Source organism: Rhinatrema bivittatum, chromosome 1, assembly GCF_901001135.1.
Source record: "Rhinatrema bivittatum chromosome 1, aRhiBiv1.1, whole genome shotgun sequence".
NCBI lineage: Eukaryota > Metazoa > Chordata > Amphibia > Gymnophiona > Rhinatrematidae > Rhinatrema > Rhinatrema bivittatum.
The window spans coordinates 683,076,580-683,097,070 of record NC_042615.1 but is presented as its reverse complement, the minus strand read 5'-3'; the positions used below and the strand labels follow the sequence as shown (position 1 = coordinate 683,097,070).

General features: G+C 42.8%; 1 protein-coding gene across 3 annotated transcripts in view; it reads right to left on the bottom strand.

Annotated features, from left to right (window-relative positions):
- MAP1B (microtubule associated protein 1B) overlaps window positions 1-20,491 on the bottom strand; it is a 361,790-nt gene that overhangs the window by 231,071 nt on the left and 110,228 nt on the right. For all 3 annotated transcript variants that reach the window (XM_029574634.1, XM_029574615.1, XM_029574624.1), the window contains exon 2: window positions 16,862-16,963. Coding sequence is in view for 1 of the 3 variants with exons in the window: in XM_029574615.1 (XP_029430475.1) it covers window positions 16,862-16,963 (102 nt within the window). In the remaining 2 variants the exon portion in view is untranslated. The remainder of the gene's footprint in view (window positions 1-16,861; window positions 16,964-20,491) is intronic.

The window sequence follows — 20,491 nt, the reverse complement described above, 5'->3', positions numbered from 1 at the left end:
ACCATAGGATATAACATTCTTTTTCCAAAAGATTTCCTGCTATTCTCTCTCCATAGCAAAACTCCATGAGGTTCGCTCTGTTTTTCATTGGAACAAAAAGCCCCTACACAAGATCTAACATCCCACCTTATATGCCCCCTTGAAGAGACCCTGAACATGAAATACAGATCCTTGGTCAAACTACAAACGGCAGCCAAGGCCTTCAAAAATGCTCCCTTTTTTATTCAGGATTCTAGGATGGAACTTAGGCGATTTGCCCTCTGACTCCCGTCCAAACGAAATGACCTGAACAGCGTGGGGTAAAAATAAACTCCTACACGGCATTTTGACACGATCCTGAGTATATAGTCATTGTCACAGGAACTTCCCTCATTTTGGAAATATGGGCCTATCTGCTATGCTGAACGACAGCATCTAAATGTTTAAAAGCAGATATCCGAGTGCCATGGTGAAATGGGAGCTTTAACACGGTGTTATTACAAAATCCCACATGCAGTTCTAGTGTAACTATCAACCTGAGATATGCATATTGCATAGCTTTTCTCCAAGAACGTCTGCACATTTCTTACAAACGTATTTCACAAGCCTTTCCCTGTAGGCAGAAGATGTCTTTTGGGCGCAGATTAGGTCCGAGTCTCGCCTCAGAAAGACTGCTTAGAGATGTAACTTATGAATCCAGCATGTGGGAAATCAAAGAGAGAAGTGCTTTAGTTGCTGTTCTTGTGTTGCCTGGGCAACCTGGTTTAATTAGCTCAGCTGATCCTCTCCCAGTAGCACCTGCCAGCCATCACTGGGCGGACTCTCATTGTTTCAAGCCAGCCATAGCGGGGGAAAGCATTCATTACAGCTGGTCGCAGGGAGCGTGCTACATTCCAGTCTCATGCATACAGCCGAGCTGAGCTGAGCTGCATTTCTGCACAGTGACAATTTACTTAAGCAGGTCTAGACCAAACCAAAACGAAAAGAAGGAAAGCTAAAAATGCATTCTTTCCAATGATCTGCCAGTGGAGCTTTTACAGTCTGTTTACTGAAAGAAGTGGCTTGCGGCCCCTGATCCCACTTCATTTCTGCAGAGCTCATCCTTAGCTCTGTGGCACCAAGGGGCTTGCTTTTTATTCCTGCAACGTTCCTATTAAGAGTACTATCTAATTAAGCCATTTTAAAAGTCACTCAGTGAAAGTCTAATCTAATTCTAATGTAATCACTTGACTAAAATCATGGTATTAGAATTTTAACAAAATGTCTAGACATTATTGCTAGTGGCATGCATATTGAATCTGGCCGGTTATAAATGGAATCTATTCCAGGAGCAAGATGGTTGATTACCAATAATGCAAATTAATATAGCATGCAATTTGTGAATATGCTCTGTCTTCCTAGCCTATTAGTTGTTTTTCATTTTACCAATGAAGAAATCTCTTGCCTATGGGATGACAGAAAGAATCAACTTTCCATTAAGCATTGATAGCATGTATCATTGATCAGAGCAGAGAAGGCTACTGTGTCCAAGACTGGAGGAAGAGGAAGCAAAAAGTATTAAGGAACATTTTTAGAACTGAATCCATATTCAAGTATGCCAAGTGTTATTTGGAAAGATATATAGATTTGGATGTGATATATAGATCCAGGATTCGGTGGAGCAGCAGCACATTTAAGTTAATTCATCTTTTAATAACGTAATATATTATATCAGGGAGAGGCATCTCCAGTCCTGGAATGGCACAACCAGGTCTGGTTTTTAGGATATTACCAATGAATATACATGAGGTATATTTGCATGCCCCTCCTCCACTGTATCCAAATATATCTCATGTATATTCATGGTGGACTTCCTGAAAACTAGACTTATTTAAGGCAGTCCAGGACCGGAGTTGCCTACCCTTGAATTCATACTATAGTCCAGTGGTTTTCAACCAATTATAGACTAAGGAACATCCAAGGGAAGGTCCCCTTGTAACCAAACCATTCTTCAATGCTCTGAAACCATCATATTTGCATTGTAGCTCGAGGTCGGATCTATTTTAAATGTCTTTTTTAATTTCAGATTTGCACTTCTGACAAAGTATTATTATTAAAGACTGTAGTGTTCAGTCCTGTAATTGCTAAATCTCAGGATTCTGTTGCTAGCTCTCTTGTCAGGGGATGCAGTATTATTACTTACTTGTGGACAGTGCTACTCCCAAGCACAAATTCTCACTTGTCTTCTCCCGATGCATCCACCCATATGTTACAATGAGAAGGCCCTGAGAGCTGCCTCTTACCTCCCGTGGTCAGAATGCCGCTTCAGACTGCTGGGGCCGCTCCTTGTACCTCACATGCTGGCGTGGTGTCTGTGCACTGCCATGTTCCTGCTCCTCCTGGGGCTCCCTCTCACCGTGCAACTATACTTAAAGGGCCCGCAGCAAAGAACTTGGGCCCAGCGCCCTCTGATGACATCACCTGCTCCCACTATATAAGGCTCCTTCGATAAGCAGCAGATGCCTCAGCAAAGGGTCTCTTGCAATCGCAGTACATGTTGCTCCTGCATTCCCGGTTTTCTGATGTTCCTGTTAGTCCTGTGTGTTCCTGGTTCCTGCCTTGTCTTCTCCAGTCTTGCCTCTTCCAGACATCTTCTCCAGCCTTGTTATGTCCAACTTGTTTCGTCCAACTTCATCCCCTTCTCCTTGTCTCATCCAATGACTTTCTGTGTCTTTGTCCATTCCGACCTGATCTCCTGGTATCACCCTCTCACTTTGGACCTCACCATACTTGCCTGTCACCTGGACCTGACCGCTTGCCTTGCACCTGACCACACTTGCTTGCCACCTGCCCCGATCTTGGTCTGTTTCCAGTATCTTCAGTATGCTACTTATCCTGACCCCAGCGTGCCCTTGGATTCCTGTTCTCTCTTCCGCCCTAGGGACCCACCTAAGTCCTGCTGGCTGCCAGAACCCAAGGGCTCAACCTGCAGGGGAGGCGGCTGGAATAGGCAAAGCTCCAGTCTGTCCCGCTTCGGGGTGCGTTCTCCAGCTGTAGGTGTGGTCCTTGTGCGTTCACCCACGAGGCTGTGTCAACCACACCACATCACTAAGGACTCACTTCCATGACACTCATCTCCACCATCTCACTCACATTACTCCAGTGCACTCACCCTCTCCAGCCTCATTCATCTTCCCTCAATGATTCCTTTCACCACAGTGACATTCATCCTCCCTGGTGCACCATCCCCACAGTCTCGCTCATCTTCCCCCAGTATATTCTCCACCTCAGCCTCGGTTATCCTCTCCTAGTGCTCTTTCACTCAGTCTCTTTCAGCTTCCATCAAGAGAAATAAAGACACTCAATTTTCACTCAATTCAATTTGCAAAAAGTGTGCCACCTGGGGTCCCATCCTCGCCCACTGCACTCTCCTCCCAGCCCCACTCATCCTTTGCCAGTGCTCTTCACTTCCCCAGTCTCTGTTATCCCCAGTGCTTTCTCCACCTAGCCTCACTCATCCTTCCCTAGTGTGCCCTGCCTCCCTATAGCCTTACACATTCTTCCCAGAGCTCTCTTCTTCCACTGCACTCTTCTCCATCTTCACTCATCCTGCTAAGTAATTGAAGCAGGAATAGTTTCTCAGAGCAATAGAAACTGTAATATTCGTGGACCCTTGCTGCTGTGGGGAGTTTGGTGCAGCCTCTGGGGAAGGCCATGTAAGCCCTCACCAATAGCTGGTGGAGTTACACTGGAAGAGATTGGACTAGGGCTTCGCCTATAACCAATCCCTTTCCCCTTGGGTTGAGCTTTTGTGTTCCCAGGGCCGGCAGGACTTAGGCAAGAGCCTGTGAGGCAAGACCCTGTCCAGGCTAGGGTCAGGGCAGGCAGCAAGTAAGAATGGTCGAAGTCCAAGCACGGATCAAGATCCAGAAGTCAGTTTGAAAATGAACAGAACGAAGAGAAGGATTAACACTGCAGGGCAGGAAGGAGGCAAAGAGCTGGATAAGACGAGGCAAAGTTGGGCTGGAAGACTAGGCAAGAAGGAACCAGGAACATATGCAGCAACTTGTGCTGATGTTACATTTAACCAGTCAATATTGGGGTAATTGAAATCTCCCATTATTTTTGCACTGCCAAATTGGTTAGCTTCCCTGATTTCTCTTAGCATTTCATCATCTGTCTGACCATTTTGTCCAGGTGGATGGTAGTATACTCCTATCACTATACTCTTACCCAACACACATGGGATTTCTACCCATATAGATTCTACTGAGCATTTAGTCTCTTGTATGATCTTTATCCTGTTGGACTCTAAACCCTCCCAAACATAAAGTGCCACACCCCCACCAAGTTGATCCTCCCTGTCATTGCGATATAATTTGTGCCCTGATATAGCACTGTCCTATTGGTTATCCTCCTTTCACCAGGTCTCTGTGATACCAATTATGTCAATCTTGTCATTTACTGCTATAACTTTAACTCTCCCACCTTACTTCTTAGACGTCTGGCATTGGCATACAGACATTTCTAAGTATGTTTTTTGTTTGTATTAACAACCTGCTTTTCAGTTGATAGGGATAATTTGGACATCTTTAGCTCAGGTGATTTTTTACATATAGGCACATGGACTACGTTTGCTTTTATTGGAACCTCTCTGTTGGGGTGCCCTAACTCTGTTTCATTAGTATCCTTTGTTATGACTGTTGGTCGCAGACGGCTGCGACCGATCCAACTCACTACATGTGTAGGTCTGCTCTCCTCTGCGGGTCAGCTCGCAGCCAGGGCAAGCCGCCACTTCCACACATCTCTAACTGTACAATGCTCCTTGTGGTGGCCGGGACACTGCCACCTCCCACGCAGACTCCAGGCCTTCCTAGGCATGAGTCACCAGGCTTCTCTTTAAAGGCCCAATGGCGGGAATCTCAGGGGCATCCCTGACTGATGCCTTCACGAGGTTGGGATTCTTAAGGACCTCCTTCGCCCCTTGCTAACTGACTTGGCAACGAGTTCCTTTGCTGGTGTTTGCTCCTGTCTCCTCGGATTGTGGTTCCTGCATCGGACCTGCCTTTGCTCTGGACTCTGACCCGAGTACCCGCTCCTCGGGGACCTGCTCGCGCTCCAGTTGGGGACTCAGTCTCCAGGCTTCCCCGCTCCTCGGGTTAGCCCTGCACTTTCAGAGTTCCTGCCTGCCGGCTTCCCTGCTTCTCAGGGTTGCCCCTTGGACCACCTTCCTGCCTAGGAGTCAGCACACTGTGCTTCCCTGCTCCTTGGGGCAGTGCCTGCATTCTACAAGAGACTGTGCTCTGTGCTTCCCCACTCCTCAGGGTAGTGCCTATGTTCTACATAGAGACTTGTTCTGGGTTTCCCCGCTCCTCGGGGCGGTCTCTTGATTCCCTATCTGTGATACCTTGTGTGCAGCCCCTCTCCTCAGGGCGGCTCACGTCACTGCTTCAGAGATTCGACTCGGGCTTCCCCGCTCATCGGGTTTGCCTACGTCATCACACCAAAGCGCCGCTCGCTATGCTGTCCCACCTCTCAGAACCAGAGGCCCTATAACAGATACCTTTCCATCCAAAATTTATTAAATATATTTTAACACATAATCAACCTCCTCTAATACATAGGAACTCCTACCTAGACGATATATACATTAAAACATAACCAATCATTCATTACCCTGCATACTCACTACCCATACATACTCAAATCATCCATACACCACATAAAATCACCCAACATGATCATTAAATACAGTAATATAATGCATATTATCTTTTTACAAAGTGTAGCGTACTACCTCACAATGGCTATTCAATCATTTCAAAATACATGGAACAATAGTTATTCTTGTATATGAGTTGATATCACCCGATGAAGATCTCGTTTCACCCGTTGATGCGGGCTTCCTCAGGGACTACCTCTATATCCACGCAGCTCTATCATGTTGAAGTGCCCAAATCAAACTTCTAATATCCCGATTTAATTATCACAAATATTCTTCTTAACAACTTGCTCACAAGCAAAAATTCCACGTCTAGCATAGGGTCCTATAAAACACATAAATCACTTATATTAAACATTTTATATACCCACTCTTCACTGTAACCTATACTAGAGTCAGCTCAATCAGAAAACATACCTTAATAGCAACATTCCACCTATAATTACAATGTTTCCACTGCTTGTAGCCATCCGCTACAGTCTGTCTTAAATTATTGCTTAATATACATTGTAGTCTTCCAGACTTGTAACAGTTCCAGCTCTGCCAGCCTTCTTAGTCTATAACCTTCCTTCTTCATCTATAACCAATTAACATAAAACATCACAAATCGGCTATTAACCCCCTTACTTCTTTCTTTTTTAAAAAACATATACCAAACATATACCAAAAAACTAAGCACATGATGGCGGCCCAAAACGCCGAAAGACTACCACTTACCCATTGAATATCACATAATGGTGGCTCAAAACGCCGAAAATCTACCACATACCCAAAATATTTCACATCGACTTTTAGCATTTCATATCACCGGCGCGCAAACACGATCCAAATATCTCTTTCTATGTTACAACGCCATGCAGAGCTTCTTCCCTCACTGTTTCAAAACGTCCCTTTAAACCTAGACTCTGCCAATCAGGATCGTTACTCACTACTTACGTAATGCAATCATCAAACTTTATTCGCACTACAAACCTTATGCCATACACGAACTACATCCGGGTATTGAAACCATAAAAAATGCAATAATCATTAATCACCAATAAACCTACTGCCGTGCACAAACACCATCCGCATTTTAGCAACATCTAAAAAATTTATAATATTGCTATAAATCACAAGGCTTTCTATCGTCACTTTGAAAAACCTTAGCCCTCCAATCAGATCTCCCCAAAACTAATCTTAATACTACAAACAAAAAATGTTTTATTTCAAAATCGATTGGTTGAGATACAAACAATGAATATCACACTATCAATTAATCATACCATACTTGATCAAGCACAACCATGCCAACTTCAAAGCACATTCTGATAACTCTCTGTATAACATCATAAATGATATACACACATTACCACTAATCAATATTCAAAAATTATTCTCATGAGTAGAATGCTTCCCATTCTAACAGCTCATTTAAACCCCATGGTTGTACTGTGTTCCACTGGTAAATATATTTCTGTTCAATCTTATGCAAAATATGTGTTACATCACCCTGTGCATTTATTTGACATTGTTGTATAACAAAAAATCTCAACTGATCTATAGCATGCCCTGCCTCAGCCCAATGTGCCACCAGGGGGGCCCCTTCTTTACCCATTCTTAGTCTACTTTTGTGTTCTATTATCCTTAGTCTAATTTTACGTGTAGTATATCCAATATATAAAAGTCCACACGGGCATAAAATGCCATAGATTACCATTGAAGAATCACAAGTAAAGTTCCCTCTCAACACAAAAGGCTGTTTCCGCTGAGCTATCTGAAAAGTTTGAATTTCCAGTACATTTTCACACACTGAACATCCAGTGCATTTATGTTGGCCCCATTGATCTTGTGTCTCAACTGTATCCACCCTGGATAGTAGGGATCGTATATTAATACCCCTCCTCATAGCAAAAATTGGGGGTTCTTCGAACCCCGGCAATGCTTGAATTATTTGACAATGTTTCAATATCCGGTGATATGAAATGCTAAAAGTCGATGTGAAATATTTTGGGTATGTGGTAGATTTTCGGCGTTTTGAGCCACCATTATGTGATATTCAATGGGTAAGTGGTAGTCTTTCGGCGTTTTGGGCCGCCATCATGTGCTTAGTTTTTTAGGTATACGGGGGGAGTTATGTTTTTTAAAAAAGAAAGTAGTAAGGGGGTTAAAAGCCGATTTGTGATGTTTTATGTTAATTGGTTATAGATGAAGAAGGAAGGTGAGCTGGAACTGTTACAAGTCTGGAAGACTACAATGTATATTAAGCAATAATTTAAGACAGACTGTAGCGGATGGCTACAAGCAGTGGAAACATTGTAATTATAGGTGGAATGTTGCTATTAAGGTATGTTTTCTGATTCAGCTGACTCTAGTATAGGTTACAGTGAAGAGTGGGTTTATAAAATGTTTAATATAAGTGATTTATGTGTTTTATAGGACCCTATGCTAGACGTGGAATTTTTGCTTGTGAGCAAGTTGTTAAGAAGAATATTTGTGATAATTAAATCGGGATATTAGAAGTTTGATTTGGGCACTTCAACATGATAGAGCTGCGTGGATATAGAGGTAGTCCCTGAGGAAGCCCGCATCAACGGGTGAAACGAGATCTTCGTCGGGTGATATCAACTCTTATACAAGAATAACTATTGTTCCATGTATTTTGAAATGTTTAGGTTATCGGAACCCTCCCTAAGTATCCAGGTTCAGCCCCACTATTGTCAAAGCAATAATTAATTTATGGCAAATAATGTAACTAGATTTTTGATTTATATTATGCCTTTTGTGACCGGTCAGCCACTTCAAAATAGATTACATTCACAGGCAAACGTCTGCCTGAGGCCAGCCAATGCCAATTTGACAATGGGGCAGCCAGACCCGGATACCTAGGGGTTGAACCAGCAGCCTACTAGCCACCAGAGAACGTTAAGTAAGTGGCTTGGGAGGATTCCAGTGGGGTCGACTAGCATGGGAAGGGGCCCAGGGAGGTCAGTTTGAACTGCATTAGGTATTTGAAGTTTGAGAATGGGACATGCTCTCTTTCTAATTTTAACATCTTTGGCTGCTTTTGGGGGGTGGGGAGTAGATGTTAGGGGTCTCACTAGACCCCAAGAGACTTTTACACTGCTGGGGGCAGGGAATCTGCAGGCCATGCCAGCCCCTTTAAATGATGATCCGGGAGTATTAGAGGTTGTCTTGTGAATTGTAAGCAATGTTATTTGATTTCCATTCAATATCAGTATTAATGAGCTGTTTTTCATAGAAACATATAGCAACATAGAAATGATGGCAGAAAAAAACCAAGTAGTCCATTCAGTCTGCCCAGCAAGCTTATGGTAGCACCAGCTGTGCCATACAGGTCTCCCCCATAAAGGTATCATCAGGGGGTGGCATCTGCCTTGTAGGTTACCCCCCCCCATACTTATTTTCCCAAACTGTAAAGTCAGGGCCCTTGCTGGTTTGTCTGAGTCCAATTCCCCTTTATCTCTTGCCGTTGAAGCAGAAAGCAATGTAGGAATTACAACACAAATATAAGGCCACATCAGTAAGTTACCCCCATGCTTATTTGTTTTCCCAGACAGTAAAATTCATGTCCTTGTTGGTTGCTGTGTAAAATTAATTCTCCTTTTCCTCTTTTCCCCTGCCTTTAAAGCAGAGAGCAATAATGAGTTGTATCAACAGTATGAAGGCTTGATGGTTAAGGGTAGATACTGCCACACCAGCAAGTTACCATCATGCGCTCTTTTCCTCATTTCCATCCTCTAGCCTTTAGGGATCCACAGTGTTTATCCCATGCCCCTTTGAAATCTCTCTCAGTTTTTGCCTTCACCACCTCCACCGGAAGGGCTTCCAGGCATTCACCACCCTCTCCATGAAGAAATATTTCCTGACATTGGTTCTGAGTCGTCCTCCCTGGAGTTTCATGACATGACCTCTAGTTCTACTGATTTCTTTCCAACAGAAAAGGTTTGTTGAATGTGTATCATTAAAACTGTCAGGTATCTGAAGGTCTGTATCATATCTCCCCTGCACCTCCTCTCCTCCAGGGTATACATATTTAGGTCCTTCAACCTCTCCTCATACGTCATTTGATGGAGACCCTCCACCATTTTTGTCACCCTTCGATGGACTGCTCCATCCTGTCTCTGTCCCTTTTGAGATACGGTCTCCAGAACTGAACACAATACTCCAGGTGAGGCCTCACCAAGGATCTGTACAAGGGAACTCTTACTTCCTTTTTCTTACTGGATATTCTTCTCTCTATGCAGCCCAGCATTCTTCTGGCTTTAGCTATTGCCTTGTCATATTGCTTTGCCTTCTTCAGATCGCTAGACATTATCACCCCAAGGTCCCTCTCTTGCTCCATGCACAACAGCCCTTCACCTCCCATCACATATAGCTCTTTCGGGTTACTACACCCCAGATGCATGACTCTGCACTTCTTGGCACTGAATCCCAGCTGCCATATCTTCGACCACCGTTCAAGCTTCCTTAAATCACATCTCATTCTATCTACTCCTTCCGGCACATCCACTCTGTTGCAGATCTTAGTATCATCTGCAAAAAGACAAACTTTACCTTCTATCCTTTCTGCAATGTCGCTCACAAAGACATTGAACAGAACCAGTTCCAATACCGATTCTTGCGGCACTCCTCTTATCATTGCTTTCTCTTCAGAGTAGGTTCCATTTACCATCATATGCTGTCTTCTATTTGTCATCCAGTTTGTAATCTATGCTACCACCTTGTCACTCACTCCCAAGCTTCTCATTTTATTCACAAGCCTCCTATGCGGGACCGTATCAAAAGCTTTGTTGAAATCCATTTATATCACATCGATCACTCTTCCTTGATCTAAATTCATCATTTCATCCTACGCTAGTGGCAAAGGCACATTTTATTACATTAGCTTTCACCTGACATGTTTGGCAGAATCCCTGGACCTTCTGAACTTCTATATCCATGATTGTTCCATCAATGTTGATGTACAACTCATTGGTTTCTGAACTGACTATACAGAATATCGTTTTCACCTCTTCATTTCTGGGTACTGTGAATGGAGAATGGATTCTGAATAACGCGCTCTCTCCTTTCTTTCCTGTGACATCCAATATTCAACAAGAGTAATGCCAATATCACATCCTGCTGACAATGCTGTTCACCCACCTACATGAACTGAGCTTCATTGAGCACAGAATTTCTTTCAGATGGCACTTCAGAAATGATGAAATACTCTCCAGAGGTCATTTTCAGGCAATGCATTTTCTTTCTTGCAAGATGTGTGAAAGCAAGCTACAATATGCTCCAGTATGGTTTCATTTCTCCAACTGTTTTTACAGCTGTATACATTACTTCAGCATGCTATAATGCCACAGCATAAGGAATGGCACTATATTAAGGTTTCTCATTGTACAGAGATTTATAAGAAGTTATTTTATATACTTTCCTATAGCAAGTTTTTTTTACCCTCATTTACCTGTGAAAGTATTCTGGTGGTGCTTCAACATAACCAATCCAAAAGGCTCTCCTGAAAGTCTCTGGTTGTGATGTGCAGCACCATTCTAATGTGGCATGGTCCTTCCTAAGACCTGCACCCCTCTTCCCCTAATTATACCAAACTGAAGTCTTAGCCCTTCCAGGAATTCTTGCACAATATTTATCATGGGGCAATTTCCAAAAGTGCCTGCACTGTTGCAAAGCTTGCAGGTACTGTTCCTCAAGTGCTTTGCACCATTTCTTACAAGGAAAGCACGCATGTTCTTTCCTTTTGAAAACTGCATGGGGTAAAGGAGGTACAAAACTTAGATTGTAAGCCCTCTGGGGATAGGGAAATATCTACAGTACCTGAATGTAAACCGGTGTGATATCTCGATTGAGATCGAATGTCGGTATATAAAAATAATAAATAAAATAAATTTGCCCTGTCTATTTTTCTGCCGATATTTTCTCCCTGAAAAAAAAAAAAACAAACCAACCTGCAAAGTTTTGAAAATGCAAAACTACGTCTGTTGTTGCCCACACAGACCTAACCCCACCACTGAGCCCAGCTATTTTATTTTTCCTTCTTGTATCTGCTTACAAGGTGGGTAGTTTCCAGACAGTCTATTTACCTGGGTGAATGGCTTTTGAAAATTGCTCTCCCCAGTAATACATTCTGCCACATATATCTTCTAGGAAGCAAAACATTTGTTAACTTTCAGCCCCTTTACTGTAAAGAGAAGTTGTATGCATACAGTAATCACAAGCATTTTGCTCTTTAGCTTATGATGAATATTAGGGATGTGAATCGGATCCGATATCGGATCCGATTCTGGTTCCGATTCACATCTCTATAGATGTGAATCGGATCCGATATCGGATGTGAATCGGATCCAATATCGGATCCGATTCACATCCCTAATGAATATCATGCACGTGTGTCTGAATCCTTTTCCTTCTTGGTTTGTGTGTATTATATTCACAGGTTTTTGCAAGCCTGGATAGAATTTTTGTAGGTCAAAGCAGGATCTTCCATTGAATTCTCTTGACATCACACCACCAACACCAGGCTTCCCTGCCATTCACTGTAAAGCCAAACAACTTTAAAACAGATCTGCAGAAGATCTTACAATGGAAACCTAATTTTTTTATGGACATTAGCAAGTTTTATGATATCAAATGAATTCTGTTCTGTTGGAAAGTGTATACATCTGTTTTATAGCTATTTAGTGATCTAGAGTTTATCAGCAGGAGTCAATCTCAAATGATGAAGTGACATCACAAAATTCAGAGAAGGAACCTACTGAGACCTAGGGAGGGGTCAATTTATAATGGCCCACATAGGTCTGAAGCCTGCATGTAAAAAGTAGAAAGCATGTAAGTCCGCTTTTAAAATTAGCAAGTACATGGGTACCTCTGTGTGGCACATACACGCACATTTATGCCAATGTAAATGTGCACAAGTGCATTTCCATGCATGCTTTCGAAAAACGAAGTAGAAAATATGTACATAAATGGTTTCCCCACTCGTAGCCACGACCCTGGGAATGCTTCTTTGCAGTACACAGAAAAGCATGAGCAAAATCGCTTTTGCCCTTAAATTTTACTCATACAAACCTCAGGCAATTTTCAACAGCTGATTCACATGCAAAAAAACATGATTTATGGGCAGAAATACTTTTGAAAATCAGGCCCAAAATGGTGCTACCTAGGCTTGCAAGAAAACATACGTTTTATAAAAGCAAACCTTCAAGGAGAGGGATTTAAAACACGACTGTTGACAGGCTTGCCTTGCAAATTATCCCATTCCAAATGTTCAGTGTATACTATAGAGGTTGAGGTTCCCATTAAAAAGTGTCATATAAGTGAAAATAAACATTTTCATTCTGAAAATAATATTGGTCAGATATAAGGTCAATATTCAAAAGCCATTTATTTGGATAAGTGAAAAGTTATCCGTCTAAATGGCTAGCCAGTGATATTTAAAGCCGTATGCAGCTGAATTCTAGCCGATTAATTCGGGGGTGGTCGGGAGGCATTTTGGCGCAGGCCAAAGTTAACCGCATAAGATATGTGGCTAACTCCGATAACCAATGCACCTAACTCTGGTCGTGCCATAGGACTGTCCTAAACTTAGCCGGATATATTTATCTGGCTAACTTTAAGATAGCCAGGGATATTCTGTGGTGCGTCTGCACCGCCGAATATCCCAGTTAAGTGAGCTGAATTTCAGCCTCAAGGTGATTCTCTGAGGGAGCAGTACTGCACTGTCTCCTTGGTCAAGAATGAAAGCTATGAGGAAATACAAACTGTACCTAATAATGCACTGCCATAGCCCATAACTAATATTTCACTCAACAATACAGTTTTTGAAGATCTAACACAACCCATGGGTTTTTGCAGCTGTATCTTCAGGTTTTTTTAAGAAGTCAAAATTATTCCCCGAGTTTTAAACCAGAACAATAATTTTTCGAAATAATTTTTTTTTTGCACGTAATGTAAATAAAACTCTCCACAATTTCCACAATGAGGTTAAGTAAAGTCTTCCCTGTTACTACATTAGCTCTCTGTCTGTTGATCCCTTTTAAGAGATACATTTTGAGTGTGAGGAGAGCTGAGTTTATTATATTTATAACTCATACAGTAATTTGCTTTGACACAGACCATGTAGCTGCAATGGCACAGAATGTATCTCATCTCAGGGAGGAAGGTGCACCCTGGTTTGCTATATTGTTATTATATCATGAAGCACTTAGTAAATGATGCTCAATTCTGTCTTAGGATATATAAGCTACTCCCAATAAGGCCTTTATATATCTTGGCTTTAATATACCTTGGTGTTCTTTTGACCTACTATTACAGGTAGTGCATGCAAATCTCTATCATGCATATTCATTGAGGATATCTTGAAAAACAAGCCTGTTTGTGGCTCTCTAGGTCTGGAGTTGGCTACCCCTGTACTATGACTGCTACCACCACTATCTTTTTTATGTATTATTCTATAGCTATACTGCATATGTAGCATTATGCACTGGAAGTAAAATCTAACCTTTTACTAAAGGGTTAGTTTTAATTAAAAAATATTTTCTCCATATCAGGGTTGTGGGGAGAGATGGAAACTAGGAATGAGTCAGCAAAAATGCCAGCAACGGTCCTGGGTTAGTGACTCCAAATCGGTTAGTGTTGATAGTAATGAACCTCACTTGTAAACCAAGGAATGCTGGGTATGAGCTCAGTCTCTCAAATTTGCTGCTAATATTCTTCTTAATACTTGCATTGTGCCAAAGAGAGCTTCCTTCTGGCGATCATAGGGTGTAATATTTACAGGTAACATAGGACACATTTCCCAACGTTTTCAAGCCGAAGGCACGCCTACTTTAACACACCAGCCTCCATGGAGCAGGCCGTGCAGACATAGAAAGGACTCATAAGGCCAAAAGAAGAGTTAGGGAATAAAAGCCCCACCAATCCCTCTTCCAAAATGTAAAACAAAGGAAGGGGACAGAGACACACATGGACCCATCATAATAGATCTGCTTCCTCTATATACAAGTGCAAGGTAAGGGTGTGATGCAGGCAGCCAGTTCACTCAGTTAGCTTGGCTGCTGCATTGTGGCTGCCAGAGCTCCTCCATACTGCTGCTCCCAGCGCTCAGAATTAAGTCACATCCAGTTCTCAGTGCACCCTCTTCCTGTCTCACTCAGCCGAGGGATAGGCCAGAGGCTGGAAGGACTCAAAGGAAGAGGCTCAGGTGGAGGAAGTAGAGGCCGTGCTGCTTGCAATGTGTGTGCTGCAGAAACCGGGGTCTAGCTGCCCATTTATTGCCACACACTGGGCTCCAGTTGTAGCTTAAGAAATGGAGGCATGAATGACTACCCGTGTTCTCAGAAAAGAGCTCCTACATGTTTAGCACCCACCGCTGATAGCACCTTGCAGCAACAGGAGACAAGAGCATAAACCCAGGTGCTGGCCTGCATCTGATCATCAGGCAGTTGTGACTTTTCCGTGCACAGCTGATCAGGTATCCCAATATGCCATGGCACACCGGTTGGGAAACACTGACATAGCGGGTACACTTGGAAGTTCTTTTTATTCAGCAGGTGGCACCCAATACAATTCTTCTCTCTGTAGGTCACGCTTAGTGCTTGTTGGCTGCCATGTGTGCTCACTAGGGATGTGAATCGTGTCCTCGATCGTCTTAACGATCGATTTCGGCTGGGAGGGGGAGGGAATCGTATTGTTGCCGTTTGGGGGGGTAAAATATCGTGAAAAATCGTGAAAAATCGAAAAATCGAAAAATCGCAAAACCAGCACACTAAAACCCCCTAAAACCCACCCCCGACACTTTAAATTAAATCCCCCACCCTCCCGAACCCCCCCCAAATGAGTTAAATAACCTGCGGGTCCAGCGGCGGTCCGGAACGGCAGCGGTCCGGACCCGCTGCCGTTCCGGCGCCATTTTCCAAAATGGCGGCGAAAAATGGCGGCGGCCATAGACGAACACGATTGGACGGCAGGAGGTCCTTCCGGACCCCCGCTGGACTTTTGGCAAGTCTCGTGGGGGTCAGGAGGCCCCCCACAAGCTGGCCAAAAGTTCCTGGAGGTCCAGCGGGGGTCAGGGAGCGATTTCCCGCTGCGAATCGTTTTCGTACGGAAAATGGCGCCGGCAGGAGATCGACTGCAGGAGGTCGTTCAGCGAGGCGCCGGAACCCTCGCTGAACGACCTCCTGCAGTCGATCTCCTGCCGGCGCCATTTTCCGTACGAAAACGATTCGCGGCGGGAAATCGCTCCCTGACCCCCGCTGGACCTCCAGGAACTTTTGGCCAGCTTGTGGGGGGCCTCCTGACCCCCACGAGACTTGCCAAAAGTCCAGCGGGGGTCCGGAAGGACCTCCTGCCGTCCAATCGTGTTCGTCTATGGCCGCCGCCATTTTTCGCCGCCATTTTGGAAAATGGCGCCGGCTGAAGACAACAAGATTGAGGAGCAGGAGCCCGTTCCGGACCGCTGCCGTTCCGGACCGCCGCTGGACCCGCAGGTTATTTAACTCATTTGGGGGGGGTTCGGGAGGGTGGGGGATTTAATTTAAAGTGTCGGGGGTGGGTTTTAGGGGGTTTTAGTGTGCCGGCTCACGATTCTAACGATTTATAACGATAAATAGTTAGAATCTCTATTGTATTGTGTTCCATAACGGTTTAAGACGATATTAAAATTATCGGACGATAATTTTAATCGTCCTAAAACGATTCACATCCCTAGTGCTCACACTTGGTACCTGTTTATTTATATTTCTTTGATTAATATTACCCTTTTCAGGCACTTCAAAGCAGATTACATCCAGGTTGCACACACAGTCCAGTATGGTGAAAAAAAACCAACCAGGAGTGAAGGAGTAGGAAAACTGCTCCTCAGATATGGGTAAAACTAATTTATGGGTTTTTTGTTGTTTTTTTTGTCTCTAGGACTTGAAAGATGCTCCATCGGAGTTACACAACTATAAGTTTGCAATCTAACATGCCTGTTTATGAAATGCTAACATCTGCATCTATCTGGCTTCAGAGTATAGTGTATTGACAAGAGTATATCTTTGAGAATAAAAGTGTATTCTTGGAGGTATAAACCCCATGCAAAAACAAACAAACAAACCCATACAAGTTCTTAAAATCCTTTATACAAATTTCACTTTTTATTATGTAGCATTTAAGAAAAAAAGTAAAAGGCCTCACCTCTAACTTCAGGAGAAAAGCGAGCTGAATGCCGAGATACAAAAAGCTTAAGCTCTTGATCCAGGTTGCATTCGATCAGGTTTGTGTCCCATGACCGGATACCTAAAACAGAAACAAACAAACAAAAAAAAAAGAAACAAAAAAATAAGCTAAATGAAGTACAGTCCACCTCCGTATATACTGTAACTCAATGCAATGGCATTCTTCAGTTTTACTTTCCTTATCACAATATTTCTCAATTCTCCAAAAACCCACAAATGGTTTATAAATTGTCACTACTGCATGTGAACCTGACCTGTAATATCTCCTGAGGAATTCTGTCAGAGAAAATTCTATTTAGATGAAAAGATAATTGTCTCCATCACACAATTTTTGCTCAATCATAGATCTTGTAGGCTTCAACTTTGCAAAATTCCCAAGCCATGTAAATAGTTGGTTATTTGGAAATAGTCAATCTACAGCAATTTTTTCTCATTCTGCAAAAGTTGATATGCAGGTTGACTCTGGGGGATAGATGACTTTGTCCCACAGCGACCAAGCTTCTGTACATAATTATTTGCAAATCTACAGGATTTAGGAATAAAAACACTCTAGTTTGTTTGGTCTGATATTGTTATTGATGTGACTTGAATCTTTTGTATCTCATAGAATATTTTTTAAAGTACAAATCAAATAAAATTACCAGCTATAGAATGTATTACTTAGACCATGTTCAATAACCAGGCTACTATACAATTTGATATCTAGCTGATCATTTATTAAATCACTGCTGACAAGTTTTGTAGCTTGCAGATAAAAAGAGAATAAAATGAGCATGCAGCAGCTATTAAATGCAGTTTATTTGAGATATCCAGCCCACTTTCTGAGTGATTCCTGCACAAATAAGAGAATTATGTGCATTGGAAATCCTTTGTACATTCTCACTCACTATATGAATGATTTGGTACTTGGTACTGCTTGATTCTTGGACCTGGCTCTTATTTATTTAATGTGTATAATTTCAAGTGACAGAGAAGTATGTGAGAGTATGAATGAGTTAGTATGTGGATACTGGCATGATAAATTCTAATTACTGACAAAACCATTGTGCTGAAGATGCAAAGAGAAGACAAGCCTGTAGAACCAGACATGTCAAACTGAAGGTGAATGCAGGAGGCCCCACATCAGTAAAGGCTTAGCGAGAGAAAGTGATTAAAGCAGAATGTGTGTCTGTATGCATGAGAAAGAGACACTAGAGTTATATGTGAAATTTGAGACACATATCTGACACATGGGGAAGTGAGATTTGGTGACAGAATGGCATATAAGGAGATGAATTTGGTCTGAATGGCTTCCAGCTGTCATCCTGGGCTAAAGGGAGGAGCACGCAAACCTGAAATGAAAAATGAAATGACAGATTGCAATTGAAGAAAAACAACTACAGAGAGGCCCAGTGGGATCAAGGCCACACAAATGGCCTGTTGGACAGGACAGAGACTCTATGAAAGAAAATACACCATTAGAGTAGAGATTCTTAGCAAACTGAACAGAAAAAAAAAGAGTAACAACTGTAGGCCTACATTCTTATTAGTAATGTAGCTTTGGAGTGATCCTGCAAGACTGGAGAAAGGCAGATGCCATACCTCTTCCTAAAAGTCGTACTAAGAAAGAGGTTGGAGACTACAGTCTGCTTAGTCTGATGTCAGAAGTGGGAAAATTAACAAATATTTTCCTCAAGGAAAGGACAGTGAAGAAACCAGCAGGTTGCAGGATCTGAGGAAGCATGGCTTTTACAGTCATATCAAACAAATCTGATCCATTTCTTTTATAGCCATGTGTCACAGTGTGACCAGATGCTCTCACACGTTTTTGGGACAGTCCTTATAACAGGGTGTCTACTCCTTTACTCAATACACCGAGCCCTCGATGAAACATGAGAAACCCTTCATGTGCTTGGAGTAATCCCTCTAGAGGTTCCTAGTTTTTTGTTTTCTATGGAAAGTCTGCAGGAGGAAGCTGAGGGAGTAACATCTCGCTCGATGAGCTCTTAGTTACTATGGAGAAGCTCAGTTTAATCATTCAGCTCCTGGCCAGATTGAAGGCAGTCTGCGGCTCAGCTGAGTCCAATGCTCACCTTTAGTCTTCTGGCCCAATCAGCTGTTTTTTTTGCAAGAAGCAGTGAAGAGCCAGAGAGTGCCATAAGTCTGTCCCCGTACCCAGAAGCAGCAGCAATGGACAGTGCTGTGGGGCCTAGAGTAAAGCCTTTGCCAGGGCATTTTAAGCTGGTGGTTTAGGGCAGATGAAAGCCGGTACCTGAGCAGCTGCAGAGGGTGGTAGCAGTGCAGATCTACTTCCTCTTGCAACGAATGCCACGCCACAGACCTGTAAAAATGCTGCCGGGCACTGCTGCCAGTCCATAGATCAGCGGCTGAGAAACACTGACCTAGAAGGATGCCTTTCCCCTTCTTGGGAATAGCTTCTAGTGATTATTGGGATTGCATTCAGCTGGATGTCAACAAGATGTGTATGTTGTGATTTGTGTAAGACAGGTGAATAGTACTCTACAGCTGAGTATCATATTGAGGGCTGAGGTTCGAACAGCTGTAACTACAGCTCCCATGTTGATCCAGTAAGCTTGGCTAGCCGATTGTTTCAGGATTTGACCTTTGCTACTATTCCCTTTTGGTGTTCCCAGAGGGTCAGGGTTCTGTCTAGAGACACTCCCAAGTATTTTGGGCAGGAATCATACCTTAATCTCTGGCTACCTATGTAAATGGTTTTTGGCACACTGTCTTCAAATTCTTCTGAAAATCATTTTAAAAACAATTAGAAAGTGAAAACACGATCGCATATAATGAAGTTCTTACAGAAACTAGCTAAGGATGATTTTACTTCCGGAGATATCCATTGTATAGAATAAGGAACTCAAGGACCCTATAGAACAATTGATCAATAACTAGTTGCCAGCAGACGTTGTTCCCCAGGTTTTGGAATGACAACAACATTTGCCCTATGGCACTTATTTGGGAGTGACCTAGGGCTGACGTATTGTCATTTGTGCCATTTAGAAAAATAATTTAAAAAGAAAGTGCTTTCCAGGCCTGTGGGAATGGGAGGGGAGGATAATGTACAAGAAATGCCGTGATATACAGCAGTGGTACACCACCTATAGCATTCAGTGAACCACTTTAGCACTAAGCAGAACTTTAAAGAACTACATACAATTGTTACCTGCTCCTAATCTTGAAAACATACATAAAGTTCAAATAATTATGTACTTTGAAAAGTCACATTTGGCTGAAAAGCCGTGTAATATTTTCTGAGATTAAGATTTGTAAATAGATTCTGTCTGACCTATACCCACTTACTTAGAAGCATTGGGGCTACCCTCATGAGTTTTTCATTGCGTGGCAACACTGGAGTGACCTTGAATCATGATACACAGCCTAGAATGTACAGATGCATATCACACTGTTGTGGAGACTAAGCAAAATGGCTTAGCTAACCTGAAATATGACTTCCATATAGGGAAAATCGGGAAACCCCTGCAGCAAAGGAGTAGAATCAGAGTACCACAGAAAACTGGACAACCTCCTCATATTCTGCAGGCTCTCAGTCTCAACAAAAGGGCCAAGAAGGGATGCCTTCAGA